This window comes from Eufriesea mexicana, unplaced genomic scaffold, assembly GCF_001483705.2.
Source record: "Eufriesea mexicana isolate 0111107269 unplaced genomic scaffold, ASM148370v2 scaffold124, whole genome shotgun sequence".
Taxonomy (NCBI): Eukaryota; Metazoa; Arthropoda; class Insecta; order Hymenoptera; family Apidae; genus Eufriesea; species Eufriesea mexicana.
This window is the reverse complement of record NW_016908357.1, coordinates 1697883-1712524: the sequence shown is the minus strand read 5'-3', so window position 1 is coordinate 1712524 and position 14642 is coordinate 1697883. Positions and strand designations below refer to the sequence as shown.

The 14642-nt window shown below is 35.4% G+C and overlaps 3 protein-coding genes across 3 annotated transcripts; all 3 read left to right on the top strand.

Moving 5' to 3' along the window:
* Positions 1–1840: 1840 nt before the first annotated feature.
* Positions 1841–8485, top strand: LOC108555402 (uncharacterized). Its single transcript, XM_017911029.1, is given in 19 exon segments — positions 1841–1992; positions 2421–2571; positions 2667–2826; positions 2909–3172; positions 3227–3440; positions 3501–3816; positions 3880–4187; positions 4251–4577; positions 4654–4699; positions 4742–4807; positions 5039–5276; positions 5351–5451; positions 5545–5871; positions 5992–6302; positions 6362–6479; positions 6585–7414; positions 7474–7882; positions 7971–8228; positions 8291–8485. Coding segments are annotated over 19 exon segments (4791 nt in total).
* Positions 8486–8896: 411 nt separating this feature from the next.
* On the top strand, positions 8897–12506 carry LOC108555401 (uncharacterized). The gene is made up of 3 exons (XM_017911028.1): positions 8897–9442; positions 9570–9896; positions 9963–12506. Exons 1-3 carry the CDS (start codon positions 8897–8899, stop codon positions 12504–12506), a joined length of 3417 nt encoding a protein of 1138 aa, XP_017766517.1.
* A 163-nt stretch (positions 12507–12669) lies between these two features.
* On the top strand, positions 12670–13747 carry LOC108555400 (uncharacterized). The gene is made up of 3 exons (XM_017911027.1): positions 12670–13133; positions 13225–13452; positions 13600–13747. The coding sequence occupies exons 1-3, from the start codon at positions 12670–12672 to the stop codon at positions 13745–13747; spliced, it is 840 nt and encodes a 279-aa protein (XP_017766516.1).
* Positions 13748–14642: the final 895 nt, after the last annotated feature.

The window sequence follows — 14642 nt, the reverse complement described above, 5'->3', positions numbered from 1 at the left end:
TATCAGCTCGGCGATGACCTTTCCTCGCCCTGACTTCAGTGTGCCGCAGTCATTGTAACTTCTATCCTTCCCTTGAAATTTTTTCAAGACACTCGCGACAACGCGAACACGCGAACATATACTATGCGTTCCAGAGAAAAAGTACTTTCTTCTGCCGACATCGAATACGAAAACGTACACGTAATCAGGCGAACGAACACGTAAATCGTTAAATTTAGTAACAATTATAATAAAGGAATACAAAATTTAAAATGTGTTACAATCTCGTAAAAGCAGAGAAATAATGTAATTATTATTGGAATATTCATACACGTAGATCACTATTATTAATTATTATTACCACTTTGTATAAATAATTATTGCAAATAATAATCAAACAATTTTAAAATTGGCTACTAAAAAATGAAATAAAATAACAAACAAATTATTTAAATTGTTTAAAAATATTATTTATACAAGTTAAATAATATAAGTGAAATGAATGTTGAATATTAAAAATATTACTATTAAAATAAATTGTTAGTAGTTTTATTTTATCTCGTTAATACTTGTTATATTTATACAAATATAATTTAAATTAATTATCATATTTATTTAATTCCAATTACTTTAAAGTAGTTAATTCGGTTAAATTTACGACATGTTCCTCGCGAAGGCAAAAGGACAAATAACTTGCTGCCTCGATTCTGTGTTCCTTATATAGGTAGCGAGGCAACCTTGTCAAGGTCACACAGAACTTCTCGACTTATACATATAATGCAGAGAGTAATATTTCAGTTATTATGGCTAATAATTTACTCACTTTTATTGTAAATTTATATTTTGGGTAGTTTGTTATACACTTACGCGTGCACACGTACGTAAATTCTCCTTGGCTTCAATACTACTTTCAGAAACGGTTCTTTAACTGGCCGTTGTTTACGAATAGAGGACACTACGATCACTCTTACATTACTCGATCGGTAAGGCAGATCAAGGTGAGCCATAAAAATCTTTACAATGTTAAATTTATTACATACCTCTTCTGTGCTGTTAAACCTATTCTATATCGCATCTGTGATTTTAATATCCCATTAAAATGCATAGAAGTAGGATTTACACATATCCAGGGAATAATGCAATAAATATATTTTTTAAATATACGAAACCGTACTTGTGGAATATTACTTTTACATTTCTAGGATATCCTTGGTATTATAATTTGAAATCCCAGTTGCTATTAAATATCGGAAAATTAACTGGTCTACATAGACCGAGTTTAAGTTATCTAACACTATCTAACACAACGAAAATAAATAAATAGAAAATTTGCTATAATATTAATACTTGTCCTCGACAGTTATTGTGACAAAATTGATTATGTTATTTAACAGGATCATATTGTGCAATGTACGAGGATTTCTTTCCTATTCATTTTATTCATTTTTTATTCATTACTCACTTTGTTGCAATTTTGGCAATTTCTTTGTTCGTCATCAATTAAATGTGACCGTCTTCTTAGTCAATAATCACAATCGGTGTGAATGGAGTCATCTTCATTACCGTTTGACCAGGTGTCTTCTCTTGCTCATGTACCCTTGCAATTTGTTGGATCCATTCCTTCTTTTTCGTCTTTACATAATATCTATATGCACGATGAAAATAATCTGATTGTACCAAACTATAGTACTAGTGATGATACCAATATATTACTCAGTTCAGTAGGAAGAAAAAAAGAATAAAGTCGTGCCTCTATAAACAGTACGTGCTATCCATACAATTAACCATAGATTATGTAATATAGTTGGAGTTAGTTCTAGCGAACAGAATGATTTACTAATGTTATATAGACGCGTCTGTAATGGCGTTTTTCCAATTAGTTCTAAAAGCTAATAAGCTAGAAAAAATAAGGCAAAGTTACGAGGATGAGAAACTGACGTCAATCGAGATCGCAAAAGGTGCGAAGAAGCCTGCATACACGTTAAAGCAGCGAATTCGTCGAAGAAAATTATGGTTAGGTGAAACCTCGAGTAGTCGATAACTTCGATATTTTTACTTCATTCTATCTTTGAAAACTCGATCCAGGTTCAAGAAGAAGGTCAAGCATTTCTTTAATAAAATTTTCATCATCCGGAAGGCTTCTTGGATGTATAAAAGAATTGTTGCGACACGTACTGATGGCACATTGGAGAATTACATAATAAAAAGTTTCCTAGGATTTATTGGTGGAATATTGTTAACATACATCTTCTTCATATTTTTCGTTTTCCAATTGAACTTTAAGCTCTCATCTGCGACATTCGTCTGTACAATAATAGGAGCAATTCTCACTATGGGTCTCGCATTTTCTCCCCGAGTTCGGTATAGCAAACATAGAGACATCCTAATCTCGTAATCATCGTAAACTCCTTCAATATATTTCACTTTTCGTCTTATTTCAGATGTATCGTACTCTTAGTGTTGCCACAATTCTTCTCTAAACGAGGAAGGCAAGCCTTGATGGCTTATGCGTTTATTTTAGCTTTGACAGGGCCAATGAAAAACACTTTGCACAACATCGGTGTACTTTCGGAATCCTTAACTTGCGCACAAGTACGCTATGCCATCTAGTGTCGTTAAATACCTCGTTTCCGATTATGGAATGTACGATCAGTTATAGATTTTCTTAAAGAAAGTTTACACCTTAGGAACAGCTAAAGGAAGCGGTGAAGACTGTCATAGATTTAGCGAAGCAGCCATTTTACGCTCTACGAGAGGCAATATCAAAGGTCATAAGAACTATCAAGGCAATCGTGAAGAAAATCAAGCAAACTTTAATTGCAATTAAAAGACTCGTTCTGAGCATACGTAACTATAAATTCGACATAATTAAATAATATGTTAAACATTTTGTAAGCTGCGTATTTTATTCGAATGTTTCGCATTCCAGTTAAAGTTATCACATCGGTATTTCAATGGCTCGGAAGTATCATAAACATTTGTAACAAAAAGTTGGGCACTCCTTTCGACAGGTGCCAGAACGTCTTCGAAGGTGCGATCGCAGATTGCAAAGCAAAATTGGGCCCATTTTTCGGAGTAATTTGCAATATAACTTACATAGTTAGTACCCTCTGCTACATAGTGAAACCACTGGATTTCATTTGCATGCTCGTTTCATACATCGCAGACAGTGTAGTTGGCGCTGTACGAAGTAGTAAGTTCTCTTTGTCGAAATTCCATTCAGTGAATTGTACACTGCGATTTGTAGGAATTCAGAAATTTACGATGCACATGAAGGCAATGTTCTACGTTAAAGTTAAGTTCTCTCATTCGTTTCACTTCGAAACGAACCAAAGCAAAACGATAGAAGAAGTATCTACGAGTATTACTAAAGAGATACGCTCGAGGACCGACAAGCTCTTTGGATTCTTTGACTGGATGAGTTTCGTTACATCCTTCTTCGTTTTCTTCATTTTACTTAGGTGAAATAACGCAATGACTACATCCATAAGACTGACAACCAATTATACGCACATTTCTAGAGTAATGCGTTATCGCTACAAATGGTTAACTAGCGAGCGTTTCGACAATCGATATATAACCAATGACCTACGTACCATCGATTTGATAAGAGCGCGTCAAGACAAAGAGACAGTTTTGCCACTAAATTCACGAGAACGGAATAAATATGTACCATTGACTTCTGTTATATTGATCAAATCCGAAAGGATTCAATTGGCAAGGTCTATGGTATTTTTAAGCTTGAACACGATAAATCTTATCACCTACATGTCGATGGATTATAGTCTATATTGGGTACTACATACTATCCAAATATACGGACGATTTCGAAGTAAGGTAAAGCAGCGAACTATGTTGTCACTGTAATCTCATATAGTGATGTAATACTGCAATTCTTAGGTGGAACGATCAAGCGTGGTGACCATGCACGTATCAGGAGATGGGTATTTGGCTGAACTTTACAAAAGTATCGTGAAAGCATTCACCCCTCACGGAAAAGAAGCAGAAATCAATACGATGCTTTGCCTCCCGGATCCTGTGCCTCCTGACTTGGATAAATATACTCAGATCGTTATTATAATCCTCTTTTGTTGGCTAATAGCAGTCTTTGAACCTTATGGTTTGCGACTGAGACAAGTGGTAATGTGTCAGTATTATCCTGACAGGGCGAAGCAAAGAGCAACGTGGTTGTATAATTACATCATCAGGTATACCAAATTTTCGTTCTTGTTTCGAGCATTCGATTTATTGTCATTTTTATATACAACCAGATCAAGAGGTAGCTTTTTAAAGTTCGCTAGACGCCAGCTGCGCAGGAAATTCGGTCTAAGCGAAGGAGAGAAAGTCGAGAAAGTGACTTTAAAAGAGAGATTATGGGCTATGTGTCCATTATTGAATAAATTGTTTCCACTGAAACAAACCGTATGTCTTCTATGTGGCGCAGTTGAACGCTTTGATCATAATCCACACGTTAAATGTCCGACTCCTGGTTGCATTGGTCTATTTTGTGCCCAGTGTTTCGCAGATTTGCAAAATTTATGTACTATTTGTCGGTCACCGATGGACTATGGCGACTTGTCCGATATGAGCGAGGAGAAGTAAGTCACTTAATGATAAAAACACTAATTCCATGTATCAATGGTTACTACTCGATGGCAACTCTTAAAATATTAGAGATTCGTCGGAGGATCAATTCGAAATTCCAAAACCTATAGGACCTGTGATAAAGGAAGGGGAACTAAAATTGGAAGAAGGAGATAAGCCGGTAGAGAAAAAAGATGAAGAAATAATAGAAGAAGAAAAAGAAAAAGAAGAAAAAGAAACAGAAGTATCAACGGAAGAAGAGGAAGAAGAGAAAGAAGCAGAAGCACCAACAGAAGAAGAGGAAGAAGAAAAAGAAACAGAAGAACCAACAGAAGAAGAGGAAGAAGAAGAAGAAGAAGAAGAAAAAGAAACAGAAGCACCAACGGAAGAAGAGGAAGAAGAGGAGAAAGAAACAGAAATTCCAACGGAAGAAGAGGAAGAAGAAAAAGAAACAGAAGAACCAACAGAAGAAGAGGAAGAAGAAAAAGAAACAGAAGAACCAACAGAAGAAGAGGAAGAAGAGGAGAAAGAAACAGAAATTCCAACGGAAGAAGAGGAAGATGAAGAAGAAAAAGAAACAGAAGTACCAACGGAAGAAGAGGAAAAAAAGGGTTACGTAAAACTATTAAAAATGGAAAAAGACGTCGCTGAACAGACAGACGACAAATACCTAGAGGACACAGATCCAAGTACCGAATCTACATACAGCTACAGTAAGAATTCGAGATATACACATTACTTGAAGTATACAAGAGTTACAGGTTTCACTGATGATCTCTTATCTCAGCGTACCAAGAGGAATCCCCGGAAGAGATAGAAATTGAGAAACCGAGGAAATCATTCAAAGACGTGGAAGCGCAGAAAATAAAAGATGATGTAACGATTCAAGTGCGTTTCGATACGATGCGATAGAGTATATATCCGTTGACTATATTTTTGACGCCCTTTTCCTTTCTTGGTAAAACGTTATTTCGTGTTCAGATATTTAATCAACCATTTGTAAAAGAGCCATCATCGAGCAGTGAATCGCCGACTTCTTCTTTCGTTGTGAGAGCGCATAGAAAAGTTCGTGCCAAATTAAAGAAACCACCGGCAACCAGGGCGAAAGATTCCGATTCATCAACTTCGATCGGCGACACGGAATCCTTGTCGAGCGAGAAAGTCGACGAGGAAGAAGTAATACACATAGAGGTAGACGACGGCTTGGAAGAATTACTCCCGAAGGATTATGGGAATAAGAAGAAACTGGGTCGTATAAATAGAATCGTTGATGCAGTTGCGAGAATTCCTTGGCTCGGTAAAGAGGAAGTATGAACCACTCTAAGTCCATCGAATTTTTTCACACTTTCCGACCATTATTCTTCCCTGCACTTGTGAAGTTTCGCTAATTTATTATTTATTGATTTATTATTTTATCAGAATAACGAGAAGGCACCCGAAGGATTACGAAGGAAACGTCCATCGCTTATGAACAGAATTGTCGATATGCTCCATAGAAAACAATCCCTGCCCGTACGATCGTATAGAAGAAGTAGAAGAATAACAGATTCTTCGTCTTGCTCTTCCTGTTCGTGTGACGATGAAAACGAGAGCTTATTGGACAAAGAAGACAGAGATGTTGGTATTACATACTTTGCTAGAAACAAAAGTAGGAAAAGATCCACGAGAGGTAATTATGATGACAATCTGACTGGGAAGGTTCTATGCGAAAGAAAGTTCACCACGAAACCATTACCAAGGTAATTTCGTATTAAAAAAATAAACAACTATTATTTTGTATAAATTTACTATAAAATAGGTATTTAGAATCCGTTGCAAAAGGGACATCTTATTACGAGCTTGACGAAACCAAAGGTTCAGGAACGCGAACATGTGTTCGTCAAGTAGAGAACATCAACGAACTGTCAGACATAAAAGTACCTATTAGAGGCTAAACAGAAATTCGCATACGACGTAACAGAGTTTAATCGCAACTCATCGCGAAGTGCCAAAAATTATGAAAAATTATTTATTTCTCCTAGGGTTACTGTTCTTGCACTTCGGAAATTACGTATCAAGGAAACGAAGACGAAGACGTTTATTCGTTAGATAAGAGTACTATGTTGGGACAGACAGATCTGAAATCAGAAACTACTAATGAAGCAGGGATTCAGATTGTATCTAAAAGTGACACAGGTTATACGAAGGAAACGGAATCCACGATAAATATATCGAAACCACGGAAAAATATGAAAGGCAACTTTTCTGATAACGTAAAGTCGAAAGGTTTAAGGAAAATAAATGATCAGGAGACAGAATTGGAAGAGGAAGTGAATGAAAACGTACTAAAAGACAAAATGGAATCTCAAGAAGAATCTGCGACAATTTATACGGAAACAGATAGCTCTCCATTATATAATCCATTTGCAGGTACTATTCATAAATTGCGTAAGAAAATTACGCCTATTATGAAACCTGGTATTTTAAAAGAAAAATTTAAGTTATCGAAAGAAAATGAGAAAGTTTCCGAACGAAATCTTAAAATGTCGAATGAGAAATCTAAAATTGCAGAACAGAATCGTACGACAAGCACAGAAAAATCTATGATTTCCGAACAGAAAATCGATAATAATAGCGAAAAGATATTGACCAATCAGAAATCTGCAGGCAGAAAAATTGATAAAAGTACGGATCTACCAGATAAAAGCAAGTACGTTCAAGCAAAGTTCGACAAACATGATAGGAAATATAAATTTACTGATCAAGATACTAGAATGTCAGACGCAAAAATGTCTAATAAATTATTTGAAGAGTCGAGTAAAGGAAGGAAAAGAAAAAAGGAAGATTTGAGCAAGAAGAAGGATAAGAAAAGGTAAGTGACATATGAGCAAACTATGATTCCTTTGTGACGTAATAATTAATATTCGTCAGATGCAAATATGATCGTGTTAAACATGGTACTTCGAAACGAAGGAAATGTAGCTGTTCAGAAAAATCAACGTTCACCGAAGATGAAGAGATTTATTCTTCTGAATACAAATTGAAGACAAGTCGATTCGATACTGAAACTACTGAAAAAGCAAGTGGTAGTGAAGACTACGAATGTGAATGTCATCTAGAAATGAAACAAAGATTCGACATGCCTGTGGTAAAAAGATATTTACCAATGTATCAGAGTCCACAACTGATCGAAGAGTTAAAAAGGCATGATCGAATGAGATTAATTCGGGAAAACGAAACTAGGACACGTAGATTTGGAAGTTCTTTTCGATCTTCAGATTCTATCTCAGCAAATACTAAAATGAGAAATCAAAGAAATCCTACTTTGCCAGATGATACAGTAAGTATTAAAATCGGTTCTGAAACTGAAATCGAAATTAAATATCTATTGAATTTTATAAAAGAAAGAAAAATTATTCCTTTTTAAGGAAAGAATAATTAAGGAAGGCTATGAACTCCCTTACCAGAAGGTGCAGACTTACAAGAATGTTTTACGTGAATTGAAAAAGAAAGTCGGGGCCCAGAAACGTGATAAAGAACCTGAAAATAGTGTACCATTAATACGTTTATCTCCGAAATCACACAAAAGTAAAATGATAAAACAACTGTATCCATCACAAAATCAAACTCAGAAGAAAACGAATGTTGTAAAAAAGTTCGCTGATAAAATAATAACACCACTCAAGGTAACTTGAAACGTTTACATAAATTAATACACAAATTATTATTTTTTAATAACCTGTTTTAGCCATTTAAGAGTAAAAGACATAAATACAAGGTGCATAAAAGAAAAACAGGGTCTAAAGAGATAGGAAGCATATGTTACGATTGTTCGTGTGATGCAGAAATTTTGAGCGAAACATCCTCTACTTGTAGTTGCCTCAAAAAGACACATAAATCTGATATTTCAACATCTACTGACGAATTAACAGATAATAATTAGTCAACATAATGGATAAGTAAAAATAATATTTTTTCATCCCATAAGAATATTTGATCCGATATTTGCTTTTATATTTTAATTACCAAAGCAAATTGTACCATAATTGACATACTTCATAACGTTAATTGCCACAAAATTACTTTCGACTGTTTTAAATTTCACATATTCTGTTAAAATGTATAACCTTTAATGTAAAAGTTTATAAAAAGGTAGTTAATAATTATGTATCCGAAATAAAGTAAAATTACAGTTTCGTGACAATAAACGAATTTCGGCGATGTCGAAGGAAACGCAGAAATTTCTTCAAAAGCGAAGAAGAATCTGTTCGGAAAATAACGTAAAATTTGACAAAGACAAACGTAGAAGAAAAAAGTAGAGAAAATATACAGCTGAATTTTTGTTGCATATAAAATGGTGCGTAACAATTCGATCGAGCATAAAAAGAAGAAACCAAAACTGGAATCATTGGCAAAGGAGAGCGATGAATCGACTTTAACACAAAAATCAAAAGAATTTGCAAAACATGCCGAAATAAGTATAGGTCATCCACTTCACAGCGCAAAAGCGACTAGCTTTTCCCCTCTGTCGTCAACGGATACATCAGTGCACGCTGACTCTCCAATCCTAACTGCAACGCACCTTGGAAGTCAAAAAGTTTGTCATTCGAAAAATGAGAAGGAAATGTTACAAACGTGTGTAATAGAAAAAAGGGGCGAATTTAAAGATGAAATTAAAAATGATAAAAAGACAAATTTGGATACGGATGAAAGTTGTAATGTAAAAACTTGTCCGATGGAAGTATATAGTCGCGAAATTTGTGGAACCCACCTCAATACGTCCATTAAGCATGATTCAGAAGATAAAATCAGTCCTATGATCAGTCCTATAAAATTGACAGAAATGATTAATACCTCGATTAAAGAAGCCATGAAGACTATCGTGAAACAATGTAGAATGGTATTTAAGATGCAAGTATCCAAGATACTTCCATTTTTTTACAAAATTTTTAAGTTTGTACGTAAATAATATAAAAAAGATAATTTTCTCGATGTAAAAGTATGTTGTACATTTAAAAAACAAACAGGGAGAAGAACGGGATCTTGATAAAAAGTCGGAAAAAGATCTCGTTGAATCAGTATCTCGCGTCAACAAAGAAGCAATTCCAACAAAAGTCAAACAGCCACGTGTGACACGAAAACAGTTTAATAACCATTCGGGAATCTCAAAACCTGGTACGAATCTTGAAAAATCACACGAAGGTGCTGCAAAACGTTACGGTAAAAGAGGGAACGCGTCGGAAAAAATAAAAAAGAAATATTCAAAATCACCGAACAATGTAAAAACTGACAATCGCAAAATGACTGGAAATGTGAATATTTATATCTGTTCGGAGGCTACCGAAAATACCCAAGTAATTCTACTGTTTCTCGCTTTGTCGTACTTTATAGATCCGCTAATTAACTATTTCATTCGTTAGGCAGCCAGTAAACAAGAAAAATCTGAAACATGTACCGAATCGAGCTCAACAACAACGACAGAAGAATCGAAAATTTCATCGAGCAAACTTTTGGCTTCCATTCGAAATAAACGCAGGAAATTCGAGGAACGTGATTCGTTCGATCTGCCAGAAAGGGAAGAAAGTAACAACAGCATTGCCTACAGTAATCTTTCCAAGTACATGGATTCGAAGAGCGCAATAAAATCAGAAAGCAGCAACTTTATCGATATCCGTAATAACTTAGATAACGATGTTCGTATAAAGAATATAGAATCTACTTCGACCGAGTGCAAATGTAAAGACACAAATATTAGCGATACCATCGTGACGATTGATAAGTCCGATTTGTCGTTTGAAAAATCGAAATTTGTGATATGCGATGCGTTAGAAAAACCCTTCGACTTCGGAAGAACGAAAACAATTTATCCTGTAAAAAGCTCATCGCTTTCGGAAAGCGAAGAGTGGTCATCAAAATCGGCATGCAGCAGTCGAAATCTAGATTGCGTTCTATCTAACACTTGGTCATTGGAGCCCAATTTGAACCGTATTGCCGAAAGTGAGAAACGTAGAGTGTCACTAAAAACTCTAGAAAGTGTCTGTAAATGTCTTAAAAAAGATCAAGAACTGATCGATAGGTATAATCTACGATGTAACTGTAGAAATAAAAAGTATTCTATTAAAACGGTAGAGAAAGAGCCATTGATCTGCAATTGTATAACAGAGGAGGAGGAAGATGACGTATGCGTTAATGTTGCAACTTCTCGAGAATTTGAAAAATCAGCTGAAGCAGGAAAACAGCAAATAACTACCTGTCGCAAAATTTCAGCAGATGTGAAAGAATCTGCGATGCTTGTTCCAAGCACAGAACATTCTACAGATTTGCACAGTTCCCCCAAACTGAACGAAAAAGATACCAAGACTTTGGAACAAGATAAAAACGAGGAGAAGCTTAAAATAGATAAAACAGAGATATCCGATGAGGATAAAAGCAGTGAGAAAAAGAAAGCTGAACAATTTCATGGCACGCAAGAAATGGACCAACGACCGAAAGAGACTCGACATAATATACCAAAGTTTGTTGCATTTCCAAAATTAGTGAGACCCGAAGTAATCACGCTTAAACATCTCTTGCAACTAAGAAATCCTGAAAAAGCTATCGAACACAAAGATGTTTCACCGACTTCTGTCAAACCATCGAATTCCTTAGAACAATCGGTACAGGATACTAAGCTAAAAGTTAGGAGTCAAGTATCGCCGAAGATTTTAAGAAAATTCAATTTGCCCAAAGAATCTACATTTCCAGAACAACCAACTGTCGAGGAGAAACAACCCTCTTCGGAAGCAAAGGGAAAAGAGGTATTAGACGAAAAATCGTCCAAGGAAAAGTTGGCAGAGAAAGCATTAGAAAGTAAAAACGATACGAAAAATCAAACTGCAAGAAATTTACAAGGAAAATTGAGAGGATCGTTCCTCTTCAAAAGCTTCAAAAAAATTACGGGTAAAGCAGAACATTCGGAAACTAAGACTGATGAATTCATGAAAAAGGATAATAAAATCGCTGAACGTATATCGTCCGATGCTGATACCGATAAAAATCTTCAAATTCCTAAAACAGAAGCTGAGAAGTTACCGGTGAAGCCTAAGATCGAAATTAAAGAAACGTACAAACAAAATGGAAAATTTATTCCCTCTAAAATGTATTCACATATACCAAAAATAAATGAAAGTAAACCCGAATCGGATACAGTTAACCTAACGAAATCGCCTACAAATGAAGGGAATAAGAAAGACAAGAAAAATGACTCGATTGTTAGCCCTTCAAAATCAATAGGAAAAGAAGTAGAACAAGAAGCAAAAGATGAGACAATTTCCGATGACAGTGAAAAGAAGCAGACTAAATCAAAATCATTGATTAATATCGATAGCAAAACTCCACCTGTTTCGTCGACTAAAGGCATTGATAGCGAATTATCGAAGCAAGAAAATACCGAGAAAGATGAAAAGCTAGACGAATCTCGCAAAATTGTTAAAAACCGCGAATTTCACGAATCACTGAAAAAGCCACAGTTTGAAAAGAAATCGGATATCGAAGGAAAGAGGAAATCTGCTTTGCAGATTACCAAAACACGAAGAGAAACACCAGTTAAAATAGCATACGATACACATTGTGAACAAGCAAGTATCGCGGTAGATACCTATTCTTCCAAATTGATCTCATCGTCTCATACTGTATGTTCAAACTCGAATTATGCAAAATGTGCAAGTGCAAACGACTGTATTAGCATGGAGAAAAACACGTGTAATTATTGTAATTGTTGTTATTTACCGATACTTCAATGCGACAACGAGCATATAAATTACCCTAAAAGTTGCTTAAAAATGGAAAGACAATGCTGTCATACCGTTTCTCAAGAAAATAATCGTCCGATTCTATATCACGATAAAAGGAATTGGGAAGAATGTGGTTGCAGAAGAATAATTTCTTGCAACACTTGTTGCAAAGCAAGAAACGATTGCAGGTAAATATTTCAATCTTTCATTGCGGAGTCTCACAGACGACTAAACCTAATTGCGATCGGATAGTTGCAGATTAACGGTGGCCTGTGTAAACTGTTACAAGCCGAAAAATAAATGTAATTGTAAGTCGGTTCGCGAAACAAAGATGGCCTGTAAATGTATGAAATCAATGTTCTGCCTCTATTGCGATAATCCTCGCGACAAATGCACGTGCAGGGCACCAATGCGAAAGTGTTCCTGCTGTAAATTGACAGTGGACCTGTGTATATGTAAGGATCAAAAAACAATTTACGATGGAAGACCGGTCCTGACCGAGCCCGGTAACGATCATACCATGTACGTTACTGCCTGGAAACCCAGGGAAGAGGTACGACGCTACTTTTCCAGAAACTTGACCGATCATAAAACCGATTCAATGAATGAATGTTGCTACTGCGAAAAACTCAAGTCGCGAAACTCCGATGACCTTCCTTATCAACGATTAAGCGTTTTTTCTGACGTGATGGATGAATTACAGAAAAAAATAAGCGAATCTACATGTTGTGCACGATGTAAAAAGATTCCATGTTGTTGTAATATCGCTGTAGAAAAAGACGAGAAGAGAGAAGATAGGATGATAAAGTATCGTATAAGGTAAAATAATTTGATCGATTTAATTCAACTTTAATAAGCAGTAAAAAGGGTGAAAAGTATATATCATGTAACATTTACGTTTTTATTACAGTCCCAAGGCACGACGAAAAATCATCGCGGTATGCATGGAAACATCGAAAAATAAGCTGTTAAATAATTGCAAGTGCGAGTCCAGTTATGCGAAAGGCGATAAACAGAAGAAAATAATAGTAGCCCTCTGCTGTGCTTGCAAATCGGCACCCTGCAGATGTAAGAAAATTAAATCGAATCAGAAGAAACCAAAAGCGAAATGTTATTATTGTAAGAGTTCGCCATGCATGTAAGTATCCGAGAAAAAAGGGGAAAAAGGCGGAAAAAAGAAAATAGAGAAATTTCGCGTTTACGCAAACAACTTCCTTAGCTAATTGCCCTGAACGTAGATCTGGTACTTCCAGTTGCTGATTTTTTATTATGTTCTTTACTACAGCTGCATTGCGGCCAGTGAGCGCAACAAGTCGAGGCCATGCAGGTGCACTGATTCACCTTGCCAAACGAAAGAAAAGGAAAGCACGTCACACGGAAAAACATCCACGAAATCGAAGAACTATGATGAAAAAACAATTTGTCTACGCTAATGCGACACCTGTGATTTAGGTGTAATTAGCAGTATAATGTCGATTCGAGCAAACTACTGCCCGAGATTTTTAAACAAAGAGCAACAAACTTATATTCTTTACATTCTTCCTGGAGTCAGCATTTTATTTTATAGCTTTCGTAAATGTAATCTATAAATAACATAGAATTTTCTTCAATTACACTAATAAGCGAGTTCCGTACTAGGATCTGCATCATTCCCTTACTCTCTTCATCTTCCGCTTCCCGGGAACTCATTTTCTAATCGATTAAAAAACGCAATTTCCACCCTTTCACCAAAAGAAATTTTACAAAAGTAACGTTACTTAACACATTTTCTTTTTCTTTTCCATTTTTGTGCTTGAAACTACAAGATTATATAAAAATTGTACATTTTTTTACACAAATGTATATTATATTATTTATTTCATGTTACTAGATTAGATACGTTCTTACGTTACAAATACGTAATCATAAAAGTCGATAAAACTTTGATATTGCTATAGTTACGATACAGCATTTAATACGTTACAAAACACTCTGATTACGAGAACAGTTTACTTAACGAAACAAACATTTTGTTTCTTAAATCATAACGAGTGCTAACACGACACAGTGGCACCATTATTTTTCGTATGGTATTTCATTTACATATGGTATTTCTTGAATGAAACGAAAACGAATGAAAAGAATAAGAAATTCAAAATTAGCCTATTCCGAATTAAAATCAAATTAACCGAGTTTCGTTAATGTAAAGATACCTCGTAATTATATACAAAATACAGCAGTGCTTGGTTAAATTCCATCAAAATCTGCTAGATTAAATCTACATTGATCACCCCCACTTTTCTTTCATTTCTCAGTGTCACGAGCTTAGCAAAACCTCGTACACCTGAT